We start from the raw sequence: 15770 nt of genomic DNA, 5'->3' as shown, positions 1-15770 counted from the left end.
CGGGAGACAGTTCTCCCCACGACCTGTCTGGGGTTGCTGTGACTCAGCAGGATGTGGAGAGTCTGTGGGGTGTGGGCCCACGTCTTATGACCAGAGTCCTGCCTGGGCCATTTAATTAGGCTGCAAACCAAATGGCGTCCGATAGCCCAGCACCGGGCTTCCCGTGACCCACCCACTGAGCTCTGATGGTAGAGCCTTTGTATTGAGATGTTCCTCATTTGGCCACAGCTCCTGGTTCTGTGGAAGAGCCTCTTCCTGTCTGACCACTGGACTGAGTATTCTTATCTCTCCTCCTCAAGTTTTAGCACGCCGTCAGTCCATAGTTCCTAAGACCCTGGGGCCTTGGTTGAACAACTTGATTTGGCATCAGATGTCATGATCAACTACTGTTGTTCGCTTCTGCTCAGGTCCTAACCTACTAGACTGAATCTCAGGGCAGAGTGTGAATTGTATTATTGTCTCTGTTTGCGGAATTTTTACCCTGAGTCTATTAGAAAATTCAAAATCCTCTACTCCTCAACATTAATCAAAAATGGCCAAAAAAAAAAAGTTATTGCTGAATACTACTCCTTCCATTACCATTTCTTTGAAATATGTCTGCATGGCTAATCCGCTTCGTGAACACATGTAAGAGGAGAAAGAGGTTTAGCTTACCCAGTGCAATTTTCTCTGTCTTTATTCTTTTTAAAACCTTAGATTCTCCTTTACATTTAGGGGGTGGGCCAAAAGGTGGAGCTTCCTTGAGAAAGTTCAGACTGTGGAGAATCAGTAAAGCTTTTACTTCGTAGGACAGCTTTTCCTCTGACAGCGTGGCTGTATTAGGACAAAGCTGGTGTATTCATTTCCTGTTGCTGCTGTAACAAATGACCACCAACTGGGTGGCTTAGAACAACCCAAATTTATTATCTCACAGTTTTGCATGTCAGAAGTGGGTCTTGCTGGGGTAAAATCCAGGTGTCAGTAGGGTGCGTTCCTTTCTGGAGGCTCTAGGGGACAGTCCATGTCCTTGCCTTTCCTGGCTGCTAGAGCTCACCTGCATCCCTTGGATCGTGGCTCCTTCCTCCATCATCGAAACCAGCAATGGGAGGTGGGGTCCTCTCGTCACAAATCAACTGATAAGCAACTGTAATTGCATCTGTAACCTGAATTCCCCTTTGCCATGTAACATAACATGCTTGTAAGTTCCAGGGAATAGGGTATGCACATCTTGGGGGGATTATTTTGCCTGCCCCAATTGGCATGCCACTCTCCTCTACCCTCTTTGAGGCTGCCAAGGCCAAAAGTTATTTATCTGGACTCAGTGTGATTACCTGAAATTACATTGCACACTGTCTGGCTCTGTTTCAACCTTCACCCATCATTTCTTGTTCTTTTCAGTCCTTTGAAGGATCAAAATTAAACGTAAATTACTTAATATCTGTCTTGGTTTTGCTGTGTATGAAATAGGAGTAGTCATAAGTTTATAATCCTTTGCAGTGGCCTTGTAAGAGAAAATGAAAGAGCAGCTCATCATCCTTCCTGAATAGGCCCCATGGGTGTAATCTGTTGCCTTACAATCAGGGACTACAGTGAATACAGGGCAGACCAATCAAAGCTACTTAGAGATTTCCAATCCTTTTCTTCCTTCGCCCTAGCTATTGTCTTGATGTCACAGAAGATTATTGTGTATTTTACACCTGACATTGGGGCAAACATGAGAAGAAGTGGTATCAGTAGGGGGAAAGTCAAGAAATCACATGATCACTGCAGCCAGAAGATAGTAGCTCCGCCGGCACCTGCCTGGTGGCGACGAAAGAACAGAAGTTCTCAGGACAGGCTGCCCTTGTGGCGGCCGGCTCATTTCTCCTTCCGAGCTCTTGACCTGACACGTCCCTTCTTTCTGCTGTTCTGCGCAGTGCGCTTACACCCACTTCAGGCCTCTGGAGACCTGCGTCGGCGAGCAGCACAACTACCACTGGCACGACGGTGTGAAGAGGTTTTTCAAGTGTCCCTGTGGAAACAGAACTGTCTCCCTCGGCAGGCTCCCCCAAAAGCACTGCAGGTTTGAGAATTGCTGGGCTTCTTGGTCTCATCCAGGCTTCCTGAACCTTTTTCCAATTCCCACGTGATGCTGTTCCCTTGGAACTGTGGACAGTCCTTGACCCCGGGAGGGTCACCCTTGCTCTGTGCCACCTTACGGCTCCTGGGTATCCCCAGATGCTCCTGGAGGGAAGGGACCCTGCCCCTTTCACAGCTATATCCCCAATACTAAATATAGGGCCCAGTGCATAGTAGGTTATCAGAAATGTTTGTTGAATAAATAAATGGAGCCTGCGTATGGTGGGTTGGTGAAATATGTGTGTTTGGGGGGGGCTTGGATAGGGAATTTTTTTTCTCTGCTGTAAAGAGTTATTTGTTTAAATATTTATAATATGTGAGTATGTGTGTTTTAAGGGACTTCTGCTTTTACTTTGGGCGGGGAAGTTTGGATACAGAGGCAGAGCTGCTGTGTTTGACTACTCAGGGGGCATGCTTCATGTAGAACAGCCTGAGGAATACCTGTGCAGTTCGGGGTGCAGTTTGTAGAACATTGTCCTTGGTGCGTTCAGTGCTCTCCTAATTTATGTATTTCTCTGTCCCCTTCTTCACTCACTATGAGTGTTGTTAGATATCTTTTCTTATTTTCCTTTGATTTATCAATGTGGTACATTACATTGTTAAGTTTTTCTGAAGTTGAACTTTCCTTTTTTATTCCTTGGATAAGCACGACTTATCTTGATGACTTTTTTATTTCAGCACACTGTTATAATCAATTAGCTAATGTTTCATATGTGATTTTTATATCTATTCATAAGTGAATTAGACCTTTTTTTTCCTTTTCTTATATAGACCTATCTCGTTTTCAAACCAAGATTATGTGAGCCTTATAAAACGAATTGGGCAGCTTCCTGAAATAACCTATCAACTAGCAATTATTTCTTGAAAGTTTAGTAAATCTCAGCTATAAAATTATTTAGGCCCTGTTCTTGGAGGAAAGGGGTGGCTTTGATTACCATTTCAATTTCATGGTCTCTTTTCTACCAATTTCAGCTTTTTATATTTTTATAGAAATCCATTTCATTTAGATTTTCAAACTTATTAATATTTAGTTGTCCCTAATGTACTTTTTTCAGTCTGTTACTTGCTATATTTTATTAATAGGTATTTACTATATTTTGTCCTGTTGTTTTTCTTCTGTTTTTCAGAGTCAACCTTGATAGAAGTCTCTGCATTCTGTTAACCTTTCCAGAACACCATCTTGTAGTTTTCTAAACATTTATTGATTTTCTTTCTGTTTTCCTGATTTCCACCCTTATCTTTATGTACTTATTGTTTCTTTGGGTTTGCTTTGTACCGTTTTGTGTACATTCTTCAGTTAAAAGCTTAAACTCAACTTATTAGTATGTAACTTTCTTGTTGCCTCATAAATCAAATTTTTTTTTTAATGAATTGAAGGTTTGTGGCAACCCTGAGTTGAGCAAGTCTATTGGCACCATTTTTCCAACAGCGTTTTCTTTATTTATGGCCACGTTGGGTCTTTGTTGCTGTGCGTGGGCTTTCTCTAGTTGCGGCGAGTGGGGACTACTCTTCGTTGAGGTGCGCAGGCTTCTCACTGCGGTGGCTTCTCTTGTTGCGGAGCACGGGCTCAAGGTGCACGGGCTTCAGTAGTTGTGGCACACGGGCTTAGTTGCTCCGCGGCATGTGGGATCTTCCCAGACCAGGGCTCGAACCCTTGTCCTCTGCATTGGCAGGTGGATTCTTAACCACTGTGCCACCAGGGAAGTCCCCTCATAAATCAGTTTAAAGCTCCTATTTCCCTCTAAGTAGTTCTGCTTTAGCAGTCACCTGCAAAGTTTGATGCTTAGTTAAAATTATTTCTTAATGTCTTGGATGATTTCCTTTTTGACCCAAGAGTTAGTAATATATATGGGATTGATTTTACCTTTTTTGTTATTAATTTCTAACTTTATTGCGTTATTCTTGAAGGACATAATTTGTATGATGTTGATTCTTTGGAATTTGAGGCAATCTCACTATCACCTCTTCACCAGGATATTCTCACTACCTTTTTGTTTGCTCATTTCGTTTTGGTTGTTGTTTATTTCCTGGACCCCTAACTCCACTCTCATTTCCAGTTTCTCCAAAGCTGATTTGGGATGAGGGTGGGGGCTAGTTCATCACCTTGTCAGGAGCTGGTTTGTGCCTCTTTTTACAATCTAGGTTAGAATTGTTCTAAGTAGCTATTTGTATACTGATATCTGACTTCTCTCCAAAATATTGTAACAGCAAGAGCTTGTGTAAAACATTTGATTATCAGAGAAATGTGTTCATTGAGGATAAGCAGTAAGTACAACTCAAATGGAAGAACACGATGCCTTTCGGCCTCCAGGTGGCACTGTTATTTTTGTTAACATCTGCTTTCTCTGGTCTCTCTCTTGTCAATTCTTGATCTCAAGCAGAAATGGGCAAACTGTTTCTGTGAAGGGCAGATAGTAAATATATTAGGCAGGCACTGTGGTTTGTTTCACCGCTCTTGTGGCAGCCATAGGTGATGCTCAAACAAGGAGGCTTGGCTGTGTTCAGCAAAACCTCACGAAAACTGTGGCAGGCTGGATTTGGCCCTTGTGTTATAATTGCCAACCCCTGACAGTAAGCTGTGCATAATATCATCACTGGTCTGGTCGTAGGCCACGAAAGTCTCTCAGTAGACATTCAGCTGGTCTCTAGCTGGGGAAGGTGGTGGAGAGGTTCGGGGCTAAGTCCTTGGGCAGCTGATGCTCAGGGCGGGAGTGGAGTCTAAGCCAGATGGGGAGGAAGGATGAGGCTGGTGGGGTGACCCCTACAGCCCGGACCCTCTCAGATCCAAAGCTGCTGGGAGACATAGTCCCACGGCTTCACTATATTTCTTTTCTGTTTCTCTCTCTCTTCTCCAGAGTAAACTTCATAGACAATGAGCTTTCCCCATAGCATCCCAATGCCTCCTCAGGGTTGGATTCACCTACCATGTTAAAAAGTGAGAATGAGAGTCTCCAGGCCCTTTGAGTGAAGAGAGTGAAAAATCTCTGGGTTATGAAAAGATTTCCTTCCTGTTGTGTTGGTTTCACACCAAATTTAACATTGACCTTTGAGTGGAAAATCAAGATAGCACTGTCTTCCCTGTTCTTACTACTGAAAAAGGGGGAGGGGGGAGGATTGTTCAAACCAGAAGGAAAAGTAATCCTTTCTTATCACAGCCTTTTAGTTCTAGAACAGGAGAAAAAGGGGCAAGCCATAGGCTGCACGTAGCTGTAGGCTGGCTTCCTTGATCCAAGGGTCTTCCCAGTGACCAGCACTGGAAACCAAGCTTGCACTCACCACCTATAGCATGTGTAGCCCTGTTATACTACCATTTGAAATTCCTTCTCTGAAGTATCTAGCTTACTGCAGAGTTGAAGACTGTTTCTCAAATCACTGGAGTATTTTCAGTAGCAATAGAGCATAGCCTGGAATATGAATGTCTCCTTGATCAGCTTCTGCTTAAATGGGGGAGATCTTCCCCCAAGTGCAGGGAGCGCTATTATCTTCATGTCTATGGGCCTGTAACCTCACTGCTGAGTCAATCCCATCTTTTCTGTTTCAGTAATTGTGGCCTCTTCAAGTGGGAACGGGACGGAATGTTAAAGGTATGTCATCTGCAAGGTGATGGGTTTTAGTGACCCATGCAAATAATATTGACCCATTTCTTATTAAACTATTTTTATTTTTCTAGGAAAAGACAGGTCCAAAGATAGGAGGAGAAACCCTGTTACCAAGAGGAGAAGAACACGCCAAATTCCTGAATAGCCTTAAATAGCCCCAACTTCAAACAGGTACCCACAGCCTACGTTGCTTCTTGTGGTTCTGGAAAAGCAAGAGTATTGGCTCTGAATTGCCCCTGTTCCTGATTGACACAGTCAGAACGAATACTTGCTAAGCCTACAGCTTTGCCTCCTTCCTCGGTTGTGTTGGTTTAACATCAAATTTAACATTGACCTTTAAGTGGAAATTCAAGGTATCATTGTCTTCCCTGTTCTCAGTACTGATGGCAGAATTCACAGTTTTTATGCCCCAAACTGGAAGGTAGATAGAGAGTTGTGTTTCTCTCTCTTGGGTTGTAGAGAATACAGTGTTGCTTCTTGATCACAATAAGGTTCTGGTATTTATATGGACACCCAGAGACAAAAGAATGAATTTAGCTCAGGTAACCTGCCTAACTTCTGGGCTTCAGTTTCCTCACATGTAAAATGAGGAAGGTTGGACTAAATGATCTTGAAATGTGTCTTTGAGCACTCAAAGTCTAAAAATAATACAATGTTTTGCCATCTAGAAAATTATGACCGTCGCCCTTGATAGAGTCTTGCTGTATTGATATTAAAAGCTGGGTTCCTTCTGTTGATTCCACTGTTACCTCTCTTTTGTTCTTGGAAATCAAGTCACTGACCCACTTGGCATTTCAATTCATATCTGTATGGTCTCTGTGCTGTTAGAATATCGTGGAGCTCTGTAATGGAAATGCCTAAAATCTCATCATTTTAAAATGTGGCTTTATTTAGATATGGCTTAAAGAAAGTGAAACCTCTAACCAAAACGAACATAAAATTTGAGAAGCCATGAAGCCCAGTTGGAGAACAGAAACATCCCACAAGGAGAATCCTCTGGAGTTTGGGATTTGCAGATATGTTTTATCATACACGTTAAGAATTATAGGTCGGGGATCGCTGCATGTTGCAGGGTGAGGGGCAGCCTGGGACTCGTGGTTACACCCGAGTCTCAGCCCTTCCGCTCACTAGTTCTGTGACCTCAGCCGAGGTGCCCGTCCTCACTTTCCCTGTCTGCAAAACGAAGGCGATGATGTCTTGGTGGCGCGGACTCATGTGAGATAGCGCGTATGCACAAGGGCTCAGTAGGTGCGGCTTTTGTTACGCTTCCCAGGTAAAAGCACAGAGACCCGAGAAAGCAGGCCCTGAAAGGAGTTTGGTTGCGGGTCGGGAGGCACTGTCGCAGGTGAGGCTGGAGAAGGAGGCGGTGGCAGACCTTGAACTTTGCAGTGCCTTCTTGGCTGTGGTGAGGACATGGGTCTTGGTCCTGTGTGTGCTGGGACCCACGAGAGGGTTTTCAGCAGGGGGCTCTCTCACACCACTCAGCTGCTGCGTGGAGAATGAGGCGGGGGCAGGGGTGCTAAAGACAGAACGATGCTGGCAGATCGCAGCACCTGAGGGAAAGGAACGGCAGCCTGAACGGAAGGGTGATGATGGAGGTGGACAGTGGTGGATGGCCTTAAAGGAACAGACAGATTGTGCCGGAGAGGGAGTCCAGGGTGGCGTTCCGGGTTAGGTAACTAACTGCATGGATGTTGAGGGGAAACTCTGAAGAGGTGGGAGACTGACAGCCCAGACGTTCAGCTGCACCAGGCTTCCCACCCAAGGGAGATCAAGGCCGTGGCAGGAAGCAACTCTGGGGCAGCTTGGCCCACAGGGCAAGACCCATACGGTGTGAGGTTCCCCCAGAGGTTGCTAAGGGCACATGGGAATGTGGACTGTAGCCACCATTTGGTACAAACATTAGGTGCTCAATATGCTTCTGAAGAAATAGCAGTTTTATGAGGACCAAGGGCCAGAAGAATGCGGTCAGCATTCCAGATAAGGCACGATGGGGTTTCACTGGGTCAGCTCCGTCTTGTCCTTCAGCCAACTCAGAGGCACCCATAATGTCTTGGGTCTTTGCCCTGAACCAGCCCAGGCTTGGGAGTCACCGTCAGGAATCAGGGTATATGACTCTGTTAGAGTGACCGGCAGAAGAATAGATGGGGAGATGAATGTTACTCATGGAAGATCCTTTCCAGGTCATTCCTCAAACACAGCTCAGCATTTATGGGTGAAATGATAAAAATGTCGAGGATTGACTTTCAAAGCAAAATAAAGGGATGGAAGGCAGCAACGGGGCTTTCGGTGAACCACAAGTGGCTGAGTTACTAACTGTTAAAGCCGGGTCATGGGGACATGGAGACTACTGCTCATCTCTATATTGTCACTTATGTTGTAAGATGTCATGATGAAAAGGAAAAAAACAAGATAAGCAGCTTGAGCATGCTTTCTCTGTGACGCCTGCCCAGTGTCCCTGGGAGCAGTCGGCGCTCCTTCCTCCAGATTGTTGCTGTATTTTGAATGTTGCTCTGGCAGGGAACTTATTGTAATGGGTTTGTTTATCCATGTCACCTGCTAGCTTGTATATTTTAGTGTGGTTCAATTTCCAGGTGCCAAACATAGTGCTGACCTACTGGTGCTCAGTGAATGTTGGGTGGGTGGAGGGATTTTACAAACTGTGAATACAAGAAACTTAATGTTTTCTGAATTGTTCAAACAAACGAACAAAAAAATAGAAGTATAGGTCAAACCTCACGCAGGTTACTACCAGAATATTCCATTTAGGAGAGTCCTCTGCCTGGGCGACCTGATTTTCCAAATACCGTTTGACCCAAGTGAATGCCACTTAAAGATTGGGTCAATTGGCAGGATTATTATATTGGGATTTAAACTCTAGCTAGGAATAATTTAGGTTTCCCCCAAGATGGTATTATAGTAGGGACATAAGGTGGTTGTGAGAGATGGTTGCTTTAGGTTTCCGAGAGCCAGAAATAAATTTCACATGCCTTAGATTTCATCGAAGTCTGCGCTCTGTGCATAGAAGGTGCTGTGTCTGATGCTTGCGTTCCCCCTAAGGTGACATCCTTATAGCTATATCTTTAGGAGTATTTCACTTTCCAGGAGGTGTGTGTGTGGTTTTTTTCTTTAATTTTTAACAGAGAAAATGTTTAAGTTTCAAAAAGAACCAAAAGCACTTGAAATTCTGATATTTTTGATGGCTCATCTTGAGTAGATGTGTTTGTCCCATAAACCTAAAAGAGAGCTATGGATCTGAAGTAGGTCACTACTGAGCAGCTGCCTGGACACAATGCCAGGTTGCTCTTTGAGGAGCCCCTTCCTATGTAAGCAACTTGTTCTCGTTTGAACCAAGGGTGTTGTCAGAGTCCGGATTCACTTGTATATTGTGTATAAGTTATGTAGTAACATTCTTATAAAGGTTAATGGGTGAGCTGAACCTAGATGCCCTCTGTTTTTTTAAATTTGATTTTTACATTTTAAATAATTAAAAATATAATTGAGTTACTTCTCAGTTACTCTAGGTGTTGGGGGGCTTCCACTGGGTTGCCGTGTGTGTGTGTGTGTGTGTGTGTGTGTGTGTGTGTGTGTGTGTGTGTGAGAGAGAGAGAGAGAATATTCAGGGATGGGAAGGGATGGGTGGGCTGGAGGGGGCACGCACTTGTTTGCATTGAAAACGTGATTCATCGTGAGGCAAGTCTTTAATCCTGCCACCTTCTTTATCAATGTGTATTAAATGCTTTCATATAAAGCCAAAATGTGTGTTTTTTTCTTATGCTGTCTTTGACAACGTAGAGATTATTGTATAATCACGGGCCATCAGAAGAGAGTAAGCACACGGTGGTCTAAGTTAGTACACAAAAACTGGCCATGTCCTTCGTGGTTGATCACAATGTTCTGATCTTTACAATAGATTTTTTTTTTTCTATGCCTTTTTCCTTTATTTTCTTTTTTGGTTTATTTTATTTATTTATTTATTTATTTATTTGGCCGTGACACAGGGCTTGCAGGATCTCAGTTCCCCGACCAGCCATTGAAACTGGGCCACGGCACTGAAAGCCCAGAATCCTAACCAGTAGGCCACCAGGGAATTCCCTATGCTTTTTTCTGTTTAGAGGAATTAAGTGGCTTTTTAAAGAAAATCATCTTTTTCTTGAGTTTTGTTAAACCATACTTTCCCTTTCCAAACAACAAAAGGAAAACTGAACTAATGTAGATAACAGTGATCCAGAATAGCAAATAAGAAGCTTCTGAATGATTGGTGTGGAATTGTCCCCAAAGGGAACTTAAAACATTTAAAGTTTCCACTTTTAAAATTTTTCCAGTTTTCAACTTCTAAAAACATTTCAAGTTGATATATAGCTAAGTTGACAGGCAGTGATTGAACGATTGGGTTCTTGTGTAAAAGTTGATGATAGAAGTAAAGCTTGATGTTTATAAGAGATTAAATGTGTCTGACAACATTAATTTTTTAAAATCAGGAGAGTAAGTCTGTTTGCCTGAGTTGTCACTGCTAGCAGCCCATCAGAGCCTCTGCTCTTACAGGTAAAACAGACATCTCAGGTGCCACGAGGAGAGATTTGCAAACAGCACCACTCAAAAGAAGGATGACTGACCCCCAAAATGAGATTCTGTATTTGCCAATATTGAAGAAAGAAACGGTGATATATCTAAAGAAAATAACAGAGAGGCACAAAAGGTGGAAGAAATCAGTTGGCATAAGTCAGCAGCAGTTTGTGAAAAAGCTGTGGAATTTTAGAAAATTAAAGACAGCATAGCCACACAGCTGAACTCTCCAGATCAAATGGGGGAGAGGCCTGCCACGTCCTGCACAGTCAGACCATGTATCCAGTAAGACTGACCTGCATTTTGGAGAAAAGCAGGACATCAGTAATCGCGGTGGTGAAAACTCAAAGCCATTTCACCAAAGAAAGGAAGAAAGAACTAGAAATACAGAGAGAGTGGATTTTTGTTATTCACAGTAATTATGTCTCATAAAGTCACCAGCTAAACTAGAAGATACCCAATCACTGCTCCTAGAGGAAATACAGGCTTAGGTTCCCTTGAGCCTCTGGTCACGTCTTCTTCACCGGATCAATACATAACCTTGTATTATGTGTGTTTCTGTTTAAAAACACCTTATTTAATATGTATCGTCGATTCATTAACATGGAACTCACAGCCGACAGCAGTGTATCTCCTAATGGAACAAAGCTGATCTCATCACACGCTTTTTCTCCAGAGGGTGCATCCCAGCCTTCTTGCCCTCAGGAACACTTAAGCACTATGCCTGTGGGCCATTTTCAGCAGCAAAAGTACACCAAAGAAGCACAAAAATGTGATGAACGTGGCATGAAAAGGACATCTTTTTACAGCATCAGAGCTGAAACCAGCAAAAATTGTTGTTCTACCTCAGCTGAGAACAACTTAGATCTCTCGTTGGTCTGCACATGTGCATGTCCGTAAGTGACCACAAAAACACCACATTTATTGCTTTTATAAATTGTAGCAATTAGGTGAATTTGGAAAAACATGGAATCCACAAATAATGAGGAGCAACTGTGTAATATTTCCCAAAACAGGGCCAGATTGGGAGTGTCCCCATTTTGCAGATTAGAAAATTAAGTGATTTGAAACTATGGGAAGAAACCAGGATTGCAATCAAGTCTGTGGTAATGTTGCTTGAGCAGAGACTTCTCTATTGGTATTTTTTTAAGTCAACTTTATTAAGGGCTAAATTTCACACAGCAAAAGGCACACACCTTAAGTGTACAGTTTGGTAAATTTTGATGAATTTATACATCCACATGACCACCACCACAAGCAAGATAGAGAACATTCCCACCACCCCAAAAAGTTGCCTCTGCCACTTCCCAGTCAGGCCACATGCCCTGGTCCCATCCATCACTGATCTGTTTACAATCTGTTTAGATCTGTCTTTCCTAGAGTTTCATATAAATGGAATCATACAGAATGTACTCTTATATTTCACTCTGCATATTTTGAAATAAATCCATGTTATTGCCTGTGTCCGTAGTTCATTTTTTATTGTTGAGTATTTCAACTGTATGGATATGTCACTGTTTATTCACCTGTAGATGGACATTTGGGTTGGCTTGTTTCCAGTTTGGGGCTGTTACAAATAAAGCCATTAGCAATATTCAGGTATAAGTCTTTCTATGGATATGTTTTTGTTTCTCTTAGGTAAATATCTAGGAGTGGGATTCCTGGTAAGTATGTTTAGCTTTATAAGAAACTGCTGGGGCTTCCCTGGTGGCGCAGTGGTTGAGAGTCTGCCTGCCAATGCAGGGGACACGAGTTCGTGCCCCGGTCCGGGAAGATCCCACATGCCGCGGAGCGGCTGGGCCCGTGAGCCGTGGCCGCTGAGCCTGCGCGTCCAGAGCCTGTGCTCCACGGCGGGAGAGGCCACAACAGTGAGAGGCCCGCGTACCGCAAAACAAACAAACAAAAAAAACTGCTGAACTGTTTTCCAAAGTGGCCTTTTACATGCCCACTGATGATGCACCAGAGTTCCATTTGCTCCACACCCTCAACAGTACTCGGTGTTGTCAGTCTTCTCAGTTTTAGCCATTCCTGATGGGTGTGTGGTGGTATCTCATTGTGGTTTTAATTTGCATTTCCCTCATGACATCTTTTCCTGTGCAATTGGCCGTTTGTATATCTCTTTTGGTACATATCTGTTTACTTATTTACTGGGTTGAGTTGTAAGAATTCTTTCTGTGTTCTGGATACAAGTGCTTTTTGTGGATATATGTATGGTGAATATTTTCTCCCAATTTGTGGCTTGCCTTTTCATTTTTTTAAGTGTCTTTCAAAGAGCATTTTTGTCATTTTGGTGGAGCCCATTTTATCACTTTATGGTTCATGTGTTTTGTATTCTAGCTAAGAAATCTTTGCCTGCCTTAAGATCACAAAGATTTTCTTCTAGAATTTTTTAATATAGTTTTAGCTTTTACTATTAGGTCTATGATCCATTTCAGGTTAATTTCTGTATAAGCTGTGAGGTAAGGGTTGTGGGTCCTTGTTTTGCAAATGGACATTTAGTTGTTACGGCACCACTCAGTGAAAAGATTATAATTTCCTCATTGGATTATTTTCACTCCTTTGTCAAAAATCAGTTGACCATACATTTTGGGGGTCTACTTCTGGACTTAGTGCTGTTAAATTAATCTGGATGTCATTCCTTATGCCGGTACCATTGTCTTAATTACCGAAGCTATATAATAAGTCTTGGAATCAGGTAGTGTTAGTTCTCCGGCTTTGTTCTTTTTAAAATTTGTTTCGTCAATTCTAGGTCCTTTGCGTTTCAGTGTAAATTTCTGAATCAGCTTATCAATTTCTACCCCAAAAACCCTGCTGAAATTTTTATTAGGATTGTGTTTAGTCTTTAATATTAAGATTTTGTATCTGTGAATATGCCTCTCCATTTATTTGGGTCTTCTTTAATTTTCTCAGCAATGTTTAGTGGTTTCAGTGTACAGATTGTATATGTATTTTGTCTTTATTTTTAAATAGTTTTGATGGTGTCATAAACGGTATTTTTTTCCATTTTAATTTCCAATTATTATTCTGCATACATGCTAGTATACAGAAATACAATGCATATTTGTCTATTGGCCTTGTGTTCTGGGACCATGCCAAACTTACCTACTAGTATAGCAGCTTTTTTATACATTCCTTAGGATTTTCATATGGGATCTTGTTGCCTGAGAAGTTTTAACATTTATTTCATTTCCTGTATGACTTTTTTTTCTTGTTCCCAGTCTGAGGAGGAAAGCATTTTCCTTCACCATTAAGTGTCAAGGAAGTATTTTGAGTAAGGTTGGATGAGATCTCTAAATAATGGTGTGTTTTTCTGTTTGTCTTCTCTTATATTCCCTGGAGTGATGTTATCAATTGACCATTAGTGGGCTCAACCTTGAGAGGAGGAAGTGGATTCAAGTCCTGAGCTAAGTACATTTTCAGGTGGTGATGCTGACTTTATTACATAATTATTAATCTTGCCCAAACAAAAGTAGTGTCCAGTTGTGTGTCATTCGTGCACTTTGAGTTAAAGGTTCAAGAAAAGCTGTCTTCAGTGACTTACTAAAGGAATGTACTATTCTCTCTTTTTCAGCAGTGATTTCAAGGGACCAGTCTAACGGTATATTTGGGTTTTTTATCATCTAAATCCGCTTACAAAATAGAAAATAGCTTGCACCTTGCTACTACAATTCTGTGCTGGGTACATGATAAACAAACCAAACATGAGCTAATAAAATCATACTCGAAGGCTCCCGGACCTCACTGCCTCATATTAATGACGTTGTCATTTTATTTAGAAAGTTTTTAATTTGGGAGCCTACACACTAAATGGTTCAGGCTCACTAGTGTGTTATTTGAGACTCATTATTACAGGGTCTAAATTAATGAGAAATTATCTAGAAAAATATTTTTCACTTTTCGCTTTATGTATTAAATCAGTGTTCTTTTCAGTCACGTCCCCTCAAATATCGCCGTTCCCATAGGAAGCTTTTTCTTTAAAAGGCTTTATGAAAACTGCTTAGCTATAAATTACTATACAGATTTTCAGTGGTAGAAAATTAGTTTAATATGTAAAGTAGGCATCACTGGTCAAAAATGAATTTTAAAGTTTAAAAATAAAAGTGGAAGAGAAGTATAGCTGGATACTTAGATGTGCACAGGTCACTTGAAGGATGCTCAAGACTTGGGGATGATGGTTTTCTTTGGGAGACAGGGAAAGGATATTGCATTCTTTTTTGTCCTGTGAAAAATTTAAATCATGTGTATACATTACGTATGCACAATATTTTTAATTAAAAAAATCAAAATAACGTGGAAAGTGGACAAAACTTTTTTTACAGTGGTAGTACACTGTAAGATCACAGAGTATACCAGTTAAAATTGTGAATTAGAATATCCATACTTAACCAATTTGCTTTTGGACAAACCCCTTAAGAACTTTTAAATTATGAAAAACTTGCCAAAGAATTAGAACGTAATGGTTGAAAAGGAATTAGAAATGAATTTTCCCAACTAAATATTTTAAAAAAGCATATGACACTTTTTAAAAAAAAATTTAAAATCATTTTGGGTCTTAGGAAAATTACCACCTCCTTCCAGAAATCTAAGTAAACAAAGGCACGTGATAATAAGTTACAAAATCTCCCCTGGAGCACACACACTCTCAAAAAAATAAAAGAAGAAGGAGAAGGTGAAGAAGAAAATAAAATGACAACATACAGAATTAGTGGAAAAAAATAATGAGTTTTCACCAATTCATCGTTTGACGAAATTTGTTTTCAACCACTTACCTGGAACCCCTAAAGGACTTGGGGATGGTAAGGAAAGAACAGAGAAGAGTTAGAAGAATGTCCCAAAGGCCACCCTTTTGACAAAGCCTATCTCTGAAAATATAGATCCTCCGTTACTAATTCCTATGAAATTCAGCTACCCCGATTCTGGTCATGTTTCCTTTGGCATCCTTCTCCCTACCCAGGAAATGGCTGCAATTGGTTCTGAGAGAAGGAATTCTAAAACCCTGAGGTATAATGGGGCCCTTGTTAAGGATGGGGTAGAACAAGGTAATAGAATTCTTCCTTCTGCCAGAATTCTTTATCTAGAGCTGACATGCCAAGCCTGGCTCTTGAACAAACAAGGAAAGGCTGCTTTTCTTTTCTTTTTTTTTTTTTGCGATACGCGGGCCTCTCAGTGCTATGGCCTCTCCCGTTGCGGAGCACAGGCTCCGGACGCGCAGGCTCAGCGGCCATGGCTCACGGGCCCAGCCGCTCCGCGGCATGTGGGATCCTCCCAGACCGGGGCACAAACCCGCGTCCGCTGCATCGGCAGGCGGACTCTCAACCACTGCGCCACCAGGGAAGCCTGCTGCTTTTCTTTTAAACCGGCCACTCACCGAGACCATTCTTGGTATGTGACATCTATATGGCCCCGGCGTTCCCTCCTGTGTAAGCAGCAGGCTTTTTGAGCCAGGTGGCTGCAGAGTATGGCCTTGAGTCAGACTCCATCGGCTGCCGTGCACCTGGTTCCTGGCCC

General features: G+C 42.1%; 1 protein-coding gene across 4 annotated transcripts in view; it reads left to right on the top strand.

Moving 5' to 3' along the window:
* The window catches only part of MCM10 (minichromosome maintenance 10 replication initiation factor), a 42267-nt gene extending 28007 nt beyond the window's left edge, over positions 1–14260 (top strand). For 3 of the 4 annotated variants that reach the window (XM_089906392.1, XM_089906390.1, XM_030761789.2), the window contains 3 exons: positions 1896–2041; positions 5639–5681; positions 5768–10233. In XM_089906392.1, coding sequence (XP_089762518.1) covers positions 1896–2041; positions 5639–5681; positions 5768–5851 — 273 coding nt within the window. In that variant the 3' untranslated portion in view covers positions 5852–10233. The other variant, XM_089906391.1, reaches the window with a different exon arrangement.
* The last annotated feature ends 1510 nt before the right edge of the window (positions 14261–15770 follow it).

The sequence above is a fragment of the Delphinapterus leucas genome, chromosome 2 (assembly GCF_059928025.1).
Source record: "Delphinapterus leucas isolate spDelLeu-1000000601 "Yukka" chromosome 2, BTC_Dleu_Yukka2, whole genome shotgun sequence".
Classification (NCBI taxonomy): Eukaryota; Metazoa; Chordata; class Mammalia; order Artiodactyla; family Monodontidae; genus Delphinapterus; species Delphinapterus leucas.
This window is presented reverse-complemented; position numbering and strand designations above follow the sequence as displayed.